The 19761-nt window shown below is 33.9% G+C and overlaps 1 protein-coding gene across 1 annotated transcript in view; it reads right to left on the reverse strand.

The window, feature by feature from the left end:
* LOC148306059 (hemicentin-2-like) overlaps positions 1 to 19761 on the reverse strand; it is an 81203-nt gene that overhangs the window by 14020 nt on the left and 47422 nt on the right. Inside the window, exons 5-15 of the mRNA XM_088265662.1 lie at positions 10907 to 11057; positions 9974 to 10085; positions 9668 to 9852; positions 8040 to 8240; positions 5953 to 6099; positions 5215 to 5323; positions 4068 to 4225; positions 3699 to 3757; positions 3016 to 3177; positions 2198 to 2327; positions 1816 to 1900 (exon numbers count right to left, since the gene is read on the reverse strand). Coding sequence (XP_088121788.1) covers positions 1816 to 1900; positions 2198 to 2327; positions 3016 to 3177; positions 3699 to 3757; positions 4068 to 4225; positions 5215 to 5323; positions 5953 to 6099; positions 8040 to 8240; positions 9668 to 9852; positions 9974 to 10085; positions 10907 to 11057 — 1499 coding nt within the window. The remainder of the gene's footprint in view (positions 1 to 1815; positions 1901 to 2197; positions 2328 to 3015; positions 3178 to 3698; positions 3758 to 4067; positions 4226 to 5214; positions 5324 to 5952; positions 6100 to 8039; positions 8241 to 9667; positions 9853 to 9973; positions 10086 to 10906; positions 11058 to 19761) is intronic.

The raw sequence follows: 19761 nt of genomic DNA on the forward strand, positions 1-19761 counted from the left end.
ACGCTCAGCATTGAGCAAGAAGATGAAGAAGAAGAAACATATTTATTGCTTAGCAACTACACCGCAGGACAAAAAAAATTATGAGCCCTCAAAAATTGACATAATGTAATATAATGAATTATTCTTGATATTTAATCAGTTTTTTTTGTATTGTTTGACATATGTGATGACTACTCGTTACTTCAAGGTTAAAATAAAAGACCTTACTCGTGAATTGTACTTAGAAATTGCCATTATATACCAGGTATCAGATTACCCGATCCTTAGAGATCCATAACGGTTCATTTATGGTCGAGTGTTTGTGATGGAATAATAAAAGACATGTTATTTTTTCATTCATATTTAAGAAGTAGGTTCTTATCGCTTTATTTTAAATTAAGATATTTTACATTTAAACATATTTATAACATTTAAAAATATTTAATACTTAGTGAATTCAAATTTATTTTTTATAACATGTAAAATTCTATTATTTAAAGAAGCTTAAAGCGAATCTAAAATTTTTGATGTTATTTCTTCTTCCCAAACTTCAATCAAGTTTTTTTTAAATTCCTCAATGTTTTTTGATTTTTTTTTCTATCGGGTTCAAATCAGGACTATTCCCGGGCCACGTCAACGATTTTAAGCAAATTTTATCATTAAATTCATTGATCTGTAATAAAAACAATAAATTATTTATCAAGTTGTCACAAAATGCATTAAAAAAATAAATATTTGTACTCACAGTGCGGGCTCTATGGCACGGCGCAGAATCGTCCTGAAAAATCGGGTCCGCGGTATACTGCATAATGTCCTCGATTATTGAATAATATGGTTTTTCAACACTTTTTTGTACTGGATGGCATTCAGCGTACCCTGTACAAAATTTAGAGGTCCCAAACCGTACGCTGTCATGCACCCCCAAATCATGACGTAGGGTGAATGTTTAACGGTTCGAGTGACGCACGACGGATGGTATCTTTCCCTGGGTTTTCGTCGAACTATCTTTCTGCCGTCTGGACCAAAAAGGTTGAATTTTGATTCATCGGAGAAAATAACATTTTGCCAATTCTCCAAGGTCCAATTCCGGTGCTCCTTCGCTCAAACCAGTCTAGCCTTCTTCATTTTGTTCGTCAGTAATGGTTTCTTTGCGGGACTTCGTGCTTGGAAACCATGCTCCAACAGCCGCCTGGACACTGTTTTTACTGAAAACGTTGATTTGCTGGTAGACTGTACCTTTGCGTATATTTGAAGTGCCGTTAAAAATCGATCGCGCATAACAATTTTTTTTACTAAGCGATCATCTCGGGCAGACGCGCCCCCGTCCGCTTCCTTTTTTCCGTTCTATGGATCCAGTTTCATAAATTTTTTAAAATAAAAACCTCACTGCACCTTCTGAATACCCAACTCGACGAGATATTTTACAATTAGATATGATTTGTTGCAACAGTGTGATTATTTTGGATTTTATAGCAATTGACATTTGCTTTGTACTTTCCATGATTGTTGTATTATGTTCACTCAAACGCGGGTAAAACAAGACTGTTGAGACATTTCAAAATGTAAATATTGTAGAAAGGTGACACAAAGCGTCCTTAATTTATTGAACAAAAGAAAGAGGTATCGATAAACGATTTCTTAGAAAAAGAGTTCAGTAAAGTCAAGGCATGCGGCAGCAGGTAAACTCGTAAATTTTTTCGTCCTGCGGTGTAATTTGAAGTATTACTGTTTTAAAAATTAGTTTACATATTTCGTGAATAATGCAAACATGGTCTTATTCGGATTTTCGTTTAGAGAAGAGGGATTTATTTTTAAAATAAGTATTAAAAATCTTACTTGGCATAGCAGACAACTTTCTCCGGAATGTTGTTTTCTATAACTGAGACCATCTTATTGGAGACTGTGACATTTTCAGGTGGGTCTGAAAATATGAAAAAATATTTTTCTCTTTATTACAAAGCCTTCAAACATGCATTTCTATTTTATTTAGATATTTACACATACAAATATTTTGTTTCTGGCCGATGGTTTTTATCGGTTTTGTTGAACTACAACAAATTGTTTCAGACTAACATGTTTGTAATGTGTATGTCTGGTATTGCATCATTATTTTGCCGTTTCAAAGAAAAAGAAAGAACAGAAAATGAACCACCATTGTATAAAATAATTTGAATCCAGGTATTCTATAATTGTAAGCGGTTAAAAAAAAGATATTTACATTCGACTCCAAACACAGTAGAGCTCGTGACCCCCGGTCCGGCTGAGTTGTCCGAGGACCGACACGTGTAGTTGGCGTTATCCCTCACTCTATCCAGAACTCCTCCCGGCCACTGGGATAGTTCCCAAATCTGAAACATTTTTTTTGTTTTTTTTTCAAAAAGAGAAACATTTGTGTTTTTATTATTTACACAAATATTTCCATACTACATATTTCTGTGAGCCAAAGCGGCTCATTATTAGAAATAGGTATAAAATTGTAGTAGAGTGGGTTTGAACCGAGAAACTCTGACTTGAGACTCTGAGTCCGCGACACTAACCACGGGACCACAACCCGATAATATGGTGCAACAAGCCATGTCATAAAAAATAACAATAATCAGTCAATCATACTGAACCTAGTATCACTATGCATCAGAGATGTATACAGTAATTGTAACATTTAATTATTTGTGCTAGTTGTATACAAAAGTACTGAATGTTTCATCTTTTCAAATAATATTTCTCATAAGAAAAAACTGATTTTGTAGGTGTCATCTTGTTTTGTTGAGTTCGTCTTTTTAAAATATTTTTAATATCTAGCGATGTATAGTTTAAATTGTGTGTAAAGCAAAAACATTATTGAGGTATAATCCAATATGTTTTTTTTGGTGGTTATCAATGCACCAGCTCAGTTTATAAGCAATAAAGTCATCAAAATAGGTGAATATAAAATATGCGATTGGAGATAGTTACTATAATATATTAATATGATCGGATGGCATGGGATCATGCTAGGTAAGGTTAGGTTAAATGTGTATAGAAGCTGGATGAACTGACCAGCTGGGAGTGCAAGGACTGGAAGTCGTTGGTCCTGGTGTCGGGGGGCACGAGGGAGTCCACCTTGCGGTAGGAGCCCCCCGCGGGCAGCGGCCGTCCGTCCTTCAGCCACTGGATGGAGCAAGGGGGCCAACACTCCACGCGACAAGACAGACTTATACTCTGCAATGTACATTTACTCGAATGAGTCCAACAATATACGAGTATTCATAAGATAAATGAACATCTGCGAATAGGGCATTACATTCTTGTTTTGGTTCGAATCCTCCAAAGTCTGGTAGTAGAAGATGGCACACAGAAATAATTAAAACAGTTTTGGTTGTGCATTCTTTGTTTGATTGTTTATTTTTTTTATATAAACGTTGTCTTTCTATCACCAATCTTTTGTTTTTCTTCATTGAAAGGTGTTTTAAACTGAGCTGTAAAATATCAATTCACTTCTGTCGTCACTTGTTTGTGGAGGTAAATATGTGTAATTAATTTGTAAAATTCACTGCAATTAGAACCACTTTTTGGAATGTGTACTACCGATTCAACTAATGAGTTAGTACTCAACACCTGAATAAGAATCCCTAATATAATTCAATAAATAAAACCATTTGTTTCACCTTACAAATTCTCTTCCATAGTACGGGTATAAAATAAATAATATGATGTACTTAAATAGTATTATATTGACTTACTGGTGAATTATACACAGCTCCAGTGTATGGTGGGAAGTTGTTGATAAATGCAGGTGGAGCTGAAATCGTAAAAGTACGTTGTGAAAAGTAAAATATTTATTGTAACTGCAGACAGTTGGTAGAATTCCATATTGAATTGTTAGGTAATAAATATATCCAAAATTAAGCCAAACACCCTGTTTGATAATGTCTTAATAAGACGAAACGCGTCACGTATTAACATATACATAAATAAATGTAGAATTCAAATCCAATGAAACTTGTTTAATTTTGGATATATTACACAAGTAAAATATTGTTTTTTTTTTCATATAAAAGTACTGGGTCTCGAAGTTGTGCGAATGATTTCATTATATATTTGAGTATTACCTAAAACTTGTATGAGAGCCGTGGCAGCCCGACCGGCTCCGGCCTCGTTGACCGCCATGCAGGAGAAGTTGGCAGCCGTCTCCAGAGACACCGGCTCGATGGTCCACTGCCCCGTCACCACGTCGGCCACCAGCCGAGAGCCTCGGTACCAACGGAACCTGCAACACCACGTAAATAATATAGTATTGACCTACAAATGAATACATATCATGATGCGAGCAACCATTTCTACAAAACTAGCTAACTAACCACCACGCCGCTTCCCTGCAGGGGTAGGCAGAGAGAATAGAACGCCACACCACTCTGTCTTGCAAACATTCTTCGCCTCTTCCACGTTCATGCATCTCCTCATACACACCCGCCGATTGTTTCGACTCCTAACCTGACCACTTTCAAGTATTTGGCATACTTGATCGTGCCAAGTTTTTCTCGGTTTTCCTCTGCTCCTCTTTCCAATTACATTCGCCTCATAAATTTGTTTTACCGTTCTTTCCTCACTCATTCGTTCTGCATGTCCAAACACCTTTCTTAATTTTATCGATAATGCTTGTTTCAGCTTTGCATTCCTTCTTTATTTCACTATTTGAACATCTATCATACATTGTTTTGTCGCACATTCTTCTGAGAGATCGCATTTCGACTGCATTCTGTCTACTTTCATCCTTCTTATATTTTCATTATTCTTATATTATTTCTTATATAATATTTCAAATACTACCTCAAGAGTGCTCCAATTAAACGTTGAAACAAAGATTTTTCACTTAATTTATAATGAATTAAAATCCTAATGATATCTTTTTGAGTTTCAAACTCAATGAAGGTTTTATTTACATGAAAATATAGAAGTATAGGTATTTATATAGCAAACAATGCACGACTGGTTTGTTTTCTTGATCAATTTATATACTGTGTAATATTTGGCCATGATTTTGATAACCATATTACTCAAATATCAAAATGTTATATAAGTACTCTATTTGATAGTGAAGTTTAACATTTTTAGCAAAAATTTTAATATATAAGTATACATTTACATATATTTTTTTGTCAAAGCACTCCAAATTGAGTGATACATAAATTTTTATATTAAACACATATGAAAACATAATGCTAGTACAAGTTAGCGTATTTAGAAGTGATAACAAACCTCGTTGCTGCTGGTCTCCCATAATCCTCTACGGAACATGTCAATACCAGTGCCTGTCCTTTTACTATCCTCGTTGGAGAATAACGCAGCGACGCAGGACCTGGTTCATCTGAAATCATGCGTCTCATATGTAGGCATTTTTCTCATTGAAAAATATTATTTAATTATGATGAGGATAATGTTCGAATATCAGCAAAATGAAGTACATAAGTAAAAGTTATGTTAATTATTGACTACGAATAGGATGAATTTTCCCATGTTCCATTATTCAGAATCCTCAGTACACGATACAAACAGTATAATGTTTATGTTATAACACTTTTTGAAGATTGATTTTGAGCAAATATTACTTGGGTTATACATATACGGAATCCTTCCAATTTTTAGTCATAAATCGTGCAAAAATCTTTTAAACCTGAAATTTTTGATAGGAGATTTGTGAAATAATTCTAATAGTTGTGTTTGAATCAATACATGTTTTTACCAACGCATGAATTGATATTTTCGGCTGACATATGGAATCCTTATCACACCTTAATCCGAGCTTGTTGGTATTAAATTTACACGCTCAAGATGTTGGTTTTTGACAATCCGTCGGCAGTTCTAGTATTTAATATAAATCATACAAAGGAACTGGCAATTGACAGAAGCCGCAGAGATTTTTCAATTTCCTCCACATGGAGAGGGGATATGTATTATGGAGTAAACAGAACAATTGATATTTAGAAGTGTACTCACAGTAGACCAGTAGTTCCGTGGGTTCCGAAAGAGGTCCCCAGCCAGCGGAGTTGCCTCCCTGACACGTGTAGTTTCCGTGGAAGCCGCGTCCGGCTTGCTGCAGCAGCAGCCGAGACGGGTCAATGTCCTCACACATGTCTTCCACATCTAAACAAAACACTCTGTTAGTTTCTTGCCATTCTCATAAACTATCGGACCAACAAAAGTTCATTTTGAATAGGGGAGAATAAGACATTCATATTAATTTGTTTATCTATATACATATTTCCTTTTTAACTAGGTGACAGGATGCTAGATTCAATACAGCTCCCACTTCATGTGTAGTCATTATCTATGTTTGACTTGCTTGTATGAATACCACTGTTTGAGCTGTGCGGTAAGAATTAAAAAATATTCAGTACATTTCAGCTCCCAAAGTCCACGATATAAAAAACGTCACTAATACAATACTCTCTAGAGATTTTACAGAGCATAAAACTACGAGTGTAGCAAAATATTTTGGACCGGAAGGATGGGAACCAGGTTAAAAGGAAATCAGCCGATAGTGTAAGCTGCTACCAGTTTATTTGCATTGGAGGTTTGTGAAAAAGCGAAAATAAGATAAACATCTCACAACATATAATATGAGTATACAGATTCTCTGAAGATAAATCCTGGTGTAACCCATATTCACTAGTTATCAATATTACAAAATCTTTCCGCCAAGTGCAAATTCTGAGACACTTGTATTTCATTATTTGTAAACGTCACCAATTTTGTCTAAATATTTGAGAACCAAGTCGCCATTCTAGTTTTTCACAAGCAATAAAACAGTCTAGTTTCTCCGTCTAAGTGTCTGGTATACATCTGTCAGTATCCGAAAAGTAATAATTATAATAAAAAATTTCCAGCTGTCAAGCTAATGAACAAAGCGATGGATGCAATACCTCATCAGCCATATTTGTTTTACAACATTTTTTTACATAATGAAATTAAAATTACAATAATTAACAACAAAATAATAATAATAATAAAGAACGGCGAAAGAATTCTCTTTTTAAAATAAAGTTTTTTTCTTTTTGGAGAGATGTAGTAGATGAAGATCCGCTCGCTGGCAAACGCAGCACTGTGCTCCAGTGCCACCACATGTCCAGCCCCCATCTGTGCTCCACAAGCCACTTTATGATGATGTTGAGGCTCTTCATCAGCCTCTCCCGGAAGCCCACCACTCGGTGCCTTAATAGCCCATGCAATGTGGTAGGTGCAAACATACCACTCGCGCTGCAGTGTCGGGGTAACTTCATTAAAGCTCTGTATCCGTTGTTATAGCATATTTTCATATCCTTTAAGCTTCGCTGTGTAAACTTACACCATAACTCGCTGCCGTACTGCTGCGTACATAAAACTAGAGTCTATTTTTAACCTGCGCGGAGCAGTGGGCAAAGCGGCGTGTCAGCATGTTGGACTGCACGCAGTAAGCAAGATACTGGCGCCAGATGTCCTCATCATCCGCACAGTTCTCCTAAAGGATATGTCTTAAATACTTGAAGCTATTTTACTTGGCAAAAGAAGGATAAAAGTAGACTGAAAGCAGTCGAAATGCAATCTCTCAGAAGAATGTGCGACAAAACACAAAGAATAATGTGCGATGTATGATAGATGTTCGAATAGTGAAATAAAGAAAGAATGCAAAGCTGAGATAAGCATTATCGATAAAATTAAGAAAGGTGTGTTGAGATGGTTTGGACATGTAGAACGAATGAGTGAGGAAAGAACGGTAAAACAAATTTATGAAGCGAATGTAAGTGGGAAAAAGACCAGAGGAAGACCGAGAAAAACACGGCACGATCAGGTATGCCAAATACTTGAAAGTGAACAGGTTAGGAGTCGTAACAATCGGCGGGTATGTATGAGGACATGCATGAACGTGGAAGAGGCGAAGAATGTTTGCAAAGACAGAGTGGTGCGGCGTTCTATTCTCTCTGCCTACCCCTGCAGGGAAGCGGCGTGACGGTTAGTTAGTTACTTGAAGCAACTTACCCTCTTAACTTCTTGAATGAAGCTGTCACGAATATCATAGCTGTACAAATATCAGATTTGGCGCTCACCTGTGATAAGGCTGTCCGGCCTCTCCTTGGTCTGGTTGCAGTCGGGCAGCTGCTTGAGCAGCTCCCCGTCTAGCAGCCACTTGGCTCTGCTGAGGGTGGGCGGGTTGCCCTGCGTGACGTCGCAGTGCAGCGTCACGTTCTGCTTCTCCCCCTCCACCACGGGGCCGGCCGGCTCCATCCACACGCGGACCTCCGGCTTGTCTGAAACATTCCATACAAACACGCTTTTATTATGTAATTTTTATTATTACAACAAAAAGCTAGATTTTTCATTCTTGTAATGTAACGGGTAAGCGTATCTGTGTAGCGGGTTAATTAATAATAATAATCTGCACCCCAATGGTGCATAGGGCACTGCGCGTCATATAAACAGTGTTATCTTGATCGTTTACATATGAAGGGAAGGTGATCAGCCCTCCGGTTCAGGTACCAGTCCAGGGTAATATTGAATGAATATTACATTGAAAAAATCACTTATATTTATTTTACCCCTTGGGAATCGAACCCGGGACCACCAGAATGGTAGCCGAGCGTGCTGACCATTACACTGCGGAGGCGGACTTACACTACGGATCGGGTTAATTACTAAAAATAAATATTTTTTAGTTTACCAAAAAAAATAAAAAATGAATAAAGAGTCGAGTTTGAAACTTTATGTAAGTTTATAATATTACTTCGAAAAATTCTGACCCCCATCTGCAACTAATGGTATAAAAACAAAAACGAAGAATGAAAAAGCATTAAATTTGATAATATGTATTGGCAAAGTGATATTGATTTTTGTTCTAGGCATGAAATTTATTTCATGAGATACATTCAACTAAATATCTCAGGGTAAAAAATATTACCAATAAATGGAAAAAAGAGGTAGAGAAGAAGTAGTAGTAAGGAAAAGAGAATAACAGCAATAGTTACAGAGCTCGGGGTTGCATAATCTTTCTTTAACAAGTTTACATATGTATTATTTTTTGACATCTCATCAAAGATGAAGAACAATATGGAAGTCTGGGCATTTACGGGGCTGACGACCGTCATAGGCTGATTTAAGTGATTATTTTACACACGTGTAACATTCACCAATTCTACCCATTATTGACAACCACACTACTCAAAATCTTGGAAGTTCTATATACATATATGAACCAATTCAGAAACATTGTTATTGAATCACTAGAGCTTCACTAGAGACATCTATTGGTGAGAAGAAAAGAAGCTTTTTATTGAGCAGAAACTCTTATATCAGTATGTGAGGTTCGAACCCTGGATTATAATCACACACACGAGAAAAGCCAGAAAGTATCATTTTAATTTTTATTATTTAAGCTTATAATTTGACCAGATAATTTATTTACAATATTTTGAGTGTGTCCAAATACTTGTTCTGAACAAGAACAAGTATTTGGACACACTCAAAGTGTTGTAAAGTTGATATATGTTTGACTAATGTGCACAAGTCACTTAAGAAAAATATGAATAATTATAACAGCAATAGTATTTATTTGATGATAACAGTAAACATTAATAAAGGAAATGATACAACAGATAAAGAGCAATATTTTGCTCCCTAGACAGAAAATAAGTAATATATGTTTAATGATTTAGATGGTATAGTTTAAAAACAAACTTACAATGTATGTCGACATGTATGGAAGTAGGACTGATGTTAGTTCCCACAGCGTTGGACAGCTTACAGGAGAAGGATCCTCGGTCCTTCGCAGAACTATTCCTGATGAGAAGGGCTTGTTGCTCGGTGGTTCCACCTTCATACTTCCAAGGTTCTGTAGCCAGGTTTAAGTCCCTTCCATTTTGTATCCTGTAGTCACAAAATATCATTATTAGGATTTTTTAAAACTTTTCATATAGGAATTCATAAAATGAAAGAAATGTATTTTATAATCAGGGGAAGATTTTGGATTAACTACGTTTTGACTTACCAAGTGACGCTGGTGAGGGATGCAGGGTTGGCTTCATACTCGCAGAACAAGAGCACGTCGGCCGTCTCATTAACCGTGATGTTATCCGGTCGAACGGAAGCAAGAGGTGGATCTGAAATAATCATTTTAATTTAGAATACCAGAAACTTTAGTTTTGTTGGTTGGTTTTATTATAGTCGACAGCAAAAGCCAGTAGACAAATGAGTGAATACAGCTAATTAAAACTATATTTAAGTACATATCTTATATTTATGTATTTTTTCTTTATTTTAAATTCTTTTGCATTACATAGCATAAATTCAAATACAATTTTTTTTTAATAAACTTTAAAAATGAATACAAAAAAAGATCCCACAAAGGCATGCCTGTGTGTGGGTATACAAAATAAAATAGTCATACTACAGGGTATAAGGGTATGGGTTTCTAAGTAGAATTAGTTAATACAAAATACATTTTTTTAAAAATATAAAATACATAAAAATACTTGACTCTCAGTAAACAATTTTTAAAAAAATAAAATTAAAAACTTGAAAACATAAAGAAGATGAAAAAGTAAAAAGCTAGCGATCATGTGCTAAAAGAAAAAGGAGCTTAAATCTGTCTCTTCTATAAATAATCTAAGCAAATTTTTAAATTTACACTAACTTATTAATTTGTTATAAAAAGTGTGAGCGAAACGATTAAATAATAATGTTATTTAACAATACCAAGTGCGAACAACACGATTTTACGAACATTTTGACAGCAGTGAAGTAATAGATATTGACATATAAATAGACGGGTGACACTTGACCGTTTACTGCATTCCATAAAAATTGTTCAAAAGTAGAAAGGTGATTAATAATTTAAAAAAAAGCAAAATAAACAAAAGGGGATAAATAAAAGTACTCTTTTTTTAATTTACAAATTGTAAATATGTAACATTATACTTACAAAGTATCTCTAGTAACTTGGTTGCGTGGAGAGGTCTCTCTGCTTCCTGTCTGCTGACCAGGTTCTCAGCCTCGCACCGAAAGTTCCTTCCGTTTTCGAACCGACTTGCCCAGAAGGAGAGAGAAGACTGTGTGTCGTATGTACCATCGGCCTGTAAGTTGAGTATACCACCATTTCTATGTGTTAAACAGTTCATTTAGTTCAGAAGTAAAAATTTCTGATTCTTGATGAGTTAATTATTATAACGAGATTCATTTCAATGAGCGAAAAAGAACCTCCAGATTTTCGTCACATCTTTAAAAAATTAAGGCTCGAATTGAGCTACCTTGATGGAATATATCTTAATGGTCACCTGGGTGATAACCACTTAGAGAAACAATGAGGTTGGGTAAAAAAAAATCAGTGGCAGCTGCCTATGGAGCAGCACCGAATAGTTTCAGTAGGAGAAAGATTATCCACAGGCGAGCCGTGACTGGCTTCAGATTAGGAGTAATTTTCAGCCATAAAATATCTATGGGTGTCGGTGTAAAGGAATAATTAAAATTGTCATTTTTTAAAACTTACCGTTTGAATAACTTTTGTTTTCATATACTGATCAGACATGAAAAGATAGTAAAATATGTTTGTGAAAATATAATTTTTAAATTCTGTAATTTATGACTAATATTTCACTATGCGCATTTGTAAAAAGGTAAAATCTCCTTTTGATTAAAAAAAACATAAAATATTAACTATGTTATAAAAATAATAAAATCGTATTTTAAAATTTAAATAATATTTTCTTACTAAGATTTATTGTGAAAAACTGTATTTTGAAACGTTTTATTAATTAGTAATTATATGTAGCTTCATACAAAACAACTTTAATTTATAATTATATACATAGAATATTCACTGTTGCGAATGCTTTGAGCTACAATAGGGTGAAACGATTCATCTATGAATAAAATGGTTTTGCTAACATGAAATCGTTTCTCTGAAGCCGCAGAAATAAACAAAAAGAGAGGAACGCCGCACCCTGTATCGACATGCCCTCCTAGCTTCCTACACATCCAGCCATTTAGGCATACATGCTGCCCGGTTGCGTATTTTTAACCAATCTCTGCTTATCCGATCACTCCACACTCCGCATACTTAAACCATCTTGTAAATCCATTATATTAACCCTAACTTTGTCTTACTTTTCTTTTTAATATCTCAATAAATTTAACTCAATTACACTGTACTATACTAGATATAGGAACCAAACGTTTTTTTATCCTCTTACGTGATCTATTTTTTGCACTGTATACAGACTTTTTTTGTTTCACGTACACATATCTCACAAATACTTTTTGTTCATTTATAATTTAAAATAATAATAAAATATGAGCACACATCCAGTCTGATGACTGGAGTATCCTTAAATGTGGATTTGAAATAATAAAACATACTCATAAAATCGAGCCACTTATTGCGCTGGCAGGTGCAATACAATTTGTGTTTATAGTAAGTACTTCACTTCATACTTGTGGAGTAGTATATTTCAATGTAGGTAGAAATATCGTGCAAGCGAATTTATGTACAACATAAATTTCTCTGTTTGTATTTTGCTATAGAATAAATTTGAATGGGTAATTCGTCGTCAATATTCATATTATATTGTAATGTACTATGTACTACGAAATAACAACGTATGATGTACAAAATATGTAACACATGTAACATTATACTACTTCCTACATACATACTTATATCTTATAACATTATACTATATGATTGAGTCATTTAACTATTTTTAAAAAAATATAGGTTTAATACTTTGGACCAATAAAAAATATCTGTTGATTATATTAAAAGTTCATTTGTAGATCCCGAATTATTACACGTATTTTATGTGTTTCGATGCACTTCATAGCATTAATGTTGAACCCCGTGAGAGGAATCTGCTTGCAGCTTGAGTGTTGTGCCTTTCGTTGAGCATTTATTTGTACAAGGGCACAAATAATAACATATATTCTTATAAATATTATTTTTTGACATCTCATCAAAGATGAAGAAGAATATGGAAGTCTGGGCATTTACGGGGCTTACGACCGTCATAGGCTGGTTTAAGTGATCACTTTACACACGTGTAACATTCACCAATTCTACCCATTATTGACAACCACACTACTCAAATTCTTGTAAGTTCTATATATATGAACCAATTTAGAAACCTTGTTCATGAATCACTAGAACTTCACTAGAGACATCTATTGGTGAGATGTAAAGAAGCTTTTTATTAAGCAGAAACTCTTATATTAGTATGTGAGATCCGAATCCTGGATTATAATCACACACATGAGAAACGCCAGAAAATACCATTTTCATTTTTATATATAAGAATATACAATATATTCCTTTCCTAAGGAGGAAAGGTGAGAAATGGTGAGAAGTTGTTTCGTATTAGATTAGTTGGAAAATAAACAGTTGAGGGAAGTTGTAATCTTTGCTATATTTTATATCATTTCTACTTTTCCGGATTTTTAATGTTTAAATATTTTGCAATTCGAAGCTTTTTGATGAAAAATATTTTAGGACCTCTGAGTTACTTTTATATGTGTGAAACCCATTTTTTTTATGGATAAATATCACCATCAACTGCCTACTAAATCCATGAATTTCAAAAATCTTGTTACCCGTGGGATGGGATTTGATAAAAAATATAAAGATATTTTTAATATGAATGCTAAACTTTAAAAGTTTATTCAAAATAGATTTTTAGTTAAAATCTATACAAAAGTTACACAAGAAAATGAGAAGTCAATTCTGATAAATATTAATTTAATTGCACAGATAGGATTAGAGGTAAGAACAAACTGCATAGTAGCTGACTGATACAAGAATGTAGAGCGTTGGTCTTCCAATTTATTAAATTTATAATTACATACTAACTGCATTCATAATAAGTTGAATATACATCGAAGTAAAATTAAATAGCTGATGCGTAATCCTTTTATTGTTATCAGGTTAATTCGCTTTATATGTGAACATCTGATACCTATTCAGGAATGGAAATATTTAATTTATTGGTGAATATTCCAGCTTGTTAGTATAATAAATTAATTCGGATTTGTTGTTCGACAGAATGGGCGCAGAGCAAATAATGCTAATTGATCAATAAATAAATCTCTTTGAGCACTAATATCGGGACTCACATTCATTCTAACTTTCAAATATAAAACATCATAAAAAAACAATCTTTGAAGGTAAACAATAAAATAAAGGATATCTTGCTAATTCAGTAAGTGCTTCCAAAATTATAGCTGTTAAGTTTAAATAAAAAATAAAAGAAGCAGACGCAAAGTAAGATCATAGAAAAAGGGTATTCATATATGAACCCGACCAATATCATTTTTTATAAGAAGGTCCTTTTTAGATGTAGGTACATATTATTTCTGTATTTTATACTTCTTTAAAGTAATCAAAATGCAATTATATTTTTAAAATAAGAATATCTGTAATCAAAATATAATATGTGCAATATCAATTTACTAATAAAAAAGTTTGATTTATTATATGAATTAAGTACCAATACGCATATTGCGTCAACACGACAATGTGACACCTTGGTGCAGCGACTCAGTTCCGGTTTCTGTTTGCAGTTTCCTCTCGGAAGTGACGTTCCGCAGACCGGAAATGCAACCAAACTGACAAACGAGACAAACAGTGGTACCACTAGGTACTGAAATATTCAAAACATGAAAATTTATAGTTCACACTCTACCGCTATTCATCCAAATGTGTATTTATCAAATATATTACGGCACCAATTCTCAAAATCTCGCTTTAATTTTAACGAAACAAAAATGCACATATTTGAGTACATTATAGTCAAGTTTTGATATATCTCGACGGTTTTGTATACACACCCAGTGAATTTTAGTAAAAATTATGAAAAATTATAAAAAAACGCTTTTAAGTAAATTTATAAAATTCTTCTTCTTTCAGTGCCAAACCAGTTTTGTGAGCAAGTATTTGGACACACTCAAAATGTTGTAAATTATTCATTTAAAAAAATCTCATCAGAGACCAAGTACTTTGGAAGTCAAGAAATTTACATGGCTTATAACCAATAGTTAGCTTCTCTTGAAATAAAAATCATCTTCATAACTTAGTCGTGATTGTGGTCAGTGATCTGAGACGTACGAAAAAAATCATTACACCATAATATGCCAAAAAGATACTTTACAGCCATGAAATTTGAATTTAATTAAAAACTTTACGTATGAAAACTTGCTCCCGAAATGTCCTTATTCTGAAATAAATTAATGTTCTTGGATAATTAATGGTAAAAGGTAGGTAATGCTCGAATTAATCTCATTATTAAGTTGGCAGTTTATAGCCCACGCGATTGATGCGGTTAGAAATTATGAGTAACTCGTGAATTGTTTATGGAGGTAAATTTAAATTTTTGATTACCTACCCAAACGTGTTAGCAAGAAGTGAAAGGGATCGCAGTGGCGAACCGAAAACTTAATAAACGGAAGCCAAAAATATATAATATAAAAAAAACTTCTTAAGAGTTATTCCCCCTCTAACGCTTAATTTTTTTATGGTACGTAAAAATACAGTACAAATGCCTAAAATAGGAGAAATTCGTGGATTTCTTCCACATATCCAAAATCTTGTCCGCGTGTGCAAGATCTTAATTTTGTACGCAATTGGGAAAGAATATAAGTTCTCAAAAGGCATTTTAATGTGCGCTTGGCTATAAAGACAAACACATCATTTGCATGGAAGCAAAATCTTCATACCTTATTAATAATCAAAATACTTCTTCTAGTTTTTGGAATTCATAGATAAGCGCTTTACATGAACTTCAAGCCGCTGTTGTATGTACGTAGGTACTTCTTACATGTAACTTCGTAATGATTTACTCCCGACCCAGATATGGAGTTCCCAATTAGTTGTGTCGCTCTGAATGTTGACTTTTCATTACCACAAATGCGTCAACATAGAACACAAAACACAAAACACAAAACACAAAACACAGCACACAACACACAACACACTATACGCTTCACTAAAACTCGTGGGAAATCCGATTTAAACTAAACTTATGCGCTTCAATTCCTACAAACGGTTACTGATTACTATTAGTGCTGTAATACTTCATTACTCACGGTTTCGATTTTCTTCGAATATAAATATACTAAAAAATTACCTCTTTACATTCTTTAAAAAATTACAGATAACTTATTTGCCTTAATTTTGTATTTATTATTAATTACTAAGAATATTTTAAATATTTTGATTTTTTTAAATGAAATATTTTGTGTATTTTATTTATATTAAATAGCTGATTTTCATTTTATTGAATGTATGTATATTTTAATTTTATTCTCATGTGTTTTAATTTAAATTTTGATTCTACTCAGATAATCCGTATTATTTAATAGAGTTTTTCCAACTTGAAACTTTTTTACGTGTCTAAATTGAAACCAAACCGCAAAAATCTGTTATCATTTAAGAAATCTTGGCAGGCTAGCGACGCACTCAATCCGTCTTCTGTGCTTAGTCATGTTATTCTGTAATTACCGATTTAAAAAAAATAATAGTCATAAAATAATGTTAAGCCGTATACATTCCCATGCAATATGACGCATTGTATCACTAATTTACAAGAGGTTCCTATCTGGAGACACCTGGTCAGACGTGAAAACCGGAGCCTCCTGATTAGCAGTCGGATTTATCAAACACTTAGAGAGTAAGATGACTATTATGATTCTGTCATACTAGATCTACACGCATAAGAAGAGCCAACAATATGTTATACTCCGTACCGATGCAGCATTCTCCGGGTTAAATGAAACCGGCTGTATCACAGTTGGTGAAAGTGTTTTTAAATATTCAGATTGCTCGCTACGCGCTATTTTTTCCTCTCGGGGGGGGGGGGGGGGGTGGGTGCCAGCCCCCGCCATTAATAACCTCCAGCGAAGGGATGTTCCGACATAAATCAGAGGTGTTAAAATTGCGGCCGCAAACGTTCCCGCGGAAACTCAAATTTGTGCGGGGTCATGTTCCCCCAACCCCCCCCCCCGCACCCGACCGCAGATATATTTTACAACACCTATAATTAAAATCGATCCGCGCGTGTATTTTCTTGTTCTTCTCGAGGTTGGATTTCCGAGCAGCGTCTGACGCGCCCCTTTTCCCTGAGAGTTATCGCCACCGGAAATATATATTAATGCAGTAGACAAATGGCAACTTTTCACGAGACACAAACAGAAGTCATTACTTTGAAAAAGGGTTTACACTCTATATATTTTTAGTATAAAATTTGTAAACGGAAAAATATTATTTATGTTCTTTAGTATTATTTTACACAGTTTTTGTGGTTTACAAGATTGACTGTTTTTTTCTTCAAAATATTTATAAAATCTTTATAACTAACTAACTAACTAACCATCACGCCGCTTCCCCGCAGGGATAGGCAGAGAGAATCGAACGCCACACCACTCTGTCTTTCCAAACATTCTTCGCCTCTTCTGCATTCATGCATCTCCTCATACATACCCGCCGATTATTACGACTCCTGACCCGGCCGTATTAAGTATTTGTCATACCTGATCTTCATATCTTTTACTGTTTCAATCAAATCTTTATATCTTTTACTAATAGCAAAGGTTTATTCAACATATGGTAGTTACGTATTGATGCTCTTACATCAGTCAGAAATAACTACTAGTTACCAGATGCATTTTTTTTTCAATTTTTGGCAACATCAAACAAAGCTGTTAGAATTTGGTTAATGTAAGTGACATGTTAAAAAATAAAAATCTGTAACTGATGGATAAAGCGTTTTTTCCAATTAAATTGTTTAACAATATAATTAATTATCTTATACTTGATAATTATATTTTCATGTTTCCCGCAAAGTTTGGTCAAATTATTAAGCTGCCAATAGAAGTGGCGGACGCTTTTATTTCTACGTGAATTGTCGTGATCTATCAAATGAGACACAACGCAACAACGCCCAAAGATATAAAGGAATAATACGAATACTTATTGACCATTGTGACTAAGCTAATTCTGCGACTCAATTCAATAAGAAAATATTCATTGAATAAATCGCTTAGTTAACAGTAAATGGGAGCGTCCGTTGCACCTCATTGCCGCTGTTAGGAATGTGAACCTTTCAGCACTGCTTTGAGGACATTATAGACCACCCAAGATGGATGTTGGCAAAACTTAAGTTATAGCGGTACGTATTTTATTGATTGAACCAATCATGCTTAGTTATGGACACCCTATGTACCATAATTTATAATCAAAGTATGTAATTTATAATTTAGGATCACAGGAGTTTTGCATTTTTTATTATCTTTTATATTGTTTGTAATCCTCTAGGGACTCGTATAAATACCAGTTAAATGTCCAACTATACAAGCTTGAACGAGTACGGTCATGTAACTCCGGGTACTTCACATATTATCATTGTACCAGTTATTTCTTTCCAATTTCCTTTCCATATAGAAACAATATCATTTACCGCGAATTCTTCATTTGCGTCATCAGTATCCTATCAATTATTATATATTTTACTCCTATATCCAAGAGCGCATAATTGATTTCTGTGAAAATATATATAATTAACGATCAAGTTAACACCTCATCCACCAATGCAGTTCCGTTTGCACCATTAGTGAAATAATAAAAATTCTTCAAAAATAGAAAACTCAACGTTAATTATTTATTGGGACATCATTTTTGAGTGTAAATAGAGTAAACTTTACATTGCAGATTTAAAAAAGACCCTTTGTGAACAGACTTAATTTGTAATTTAATTGTTCCGCTGGCGCTGTTGTTCAGAGCTCTCGGGTGGTTATGCCATTGTGTACGGGTGCCCGAGATTAGATCCCTTCCTCACTATACCCCGTACACTTGTGGCACTAACCCACTTCACTTCTCACTGTACACTACTTGCCAGTAGCTAGAGGACTCGAGATGTAATCACATCACTGCGCCGACTATCCTTTAAATTTTCAGCTTTAAAAAATCTCTTTCTAACTATTTTTGATTTAATGTTTTATCATAAAAGGTACCTTCGTCTCACATAATATTATAAACACTGATATTTTTTTTTGTGTTATTTTTTATTTCAATTTTTATTTTAGATATATTAGTAATTAGATAAAAGTTTCTATTGTATAGATATATGACAGTTACTTTATCAACAAAATCCGTTAAATCTCATACAAAGAAACAAAAATTGTTTCCGTTAAGCCGAAATACTTTTACATTAATTTTTAATGTAAATAGAATACTGTAACAGTACCTAACACCATTCTTTAATAAAAAATATAAGCAACCATTTATAAAAAAAAAAACATATGAAAATTGAGGAAATTGTAAGAATATGAAGGCCACTGTAATCATGCTTTTACTTCTTTTCAAAATATATAAGTAGGTATGAACATGGATGTATTTTTTTAATTAAATGTAAATTTTATTACAACGGAGAATCAAAAGAGTTTCTTCCAGTGAAAAGAAACAATGATAAGAAAGGATTTAATTTAATTTAAGTTGAATGAAGATTTCTGAAGAGAAGCAGCTGTTTCAGTCATCCTTAGTACTGAAAATACTTACTTAATTCTGGTACCTACGGCAAATACGAATTCAACAAGTTTTCTTTAATTTAAACTTCATCATCCTTATTTAACTTTAATAATTATAAGGTCGCCATATGGTTACAAAAAATATTTCCCCCATTTTGCATCAAGTAGTCTTTCGGGATGTAAGTTTTAATAAAAAGTTTTTCGGGATGAAACTTTTCCAAAATACAGTTCACTTTTGAAAAATTGCAAACATAGTCTCTATCTTTATCCGTC

The sequence above is a fragment of the Brachycentrus maculatus genome, unplaced genomic scaffold (assembly GCF_059751285.1).
Source record: "Brachycentrus maculatus isolate JH-2025_06_01 unplaced genomic scaffold, ASM5975128v1 h1tg000256l, whole genome shotgun sequence".
Taxonomy (NCBI): domain Eukaryota; kingdom Metazoa; phylum Arthropoda; class Insecta; order Trichoptera; family Brachycentridae; genus Brachycentrus; species Brachycentrus maculatus.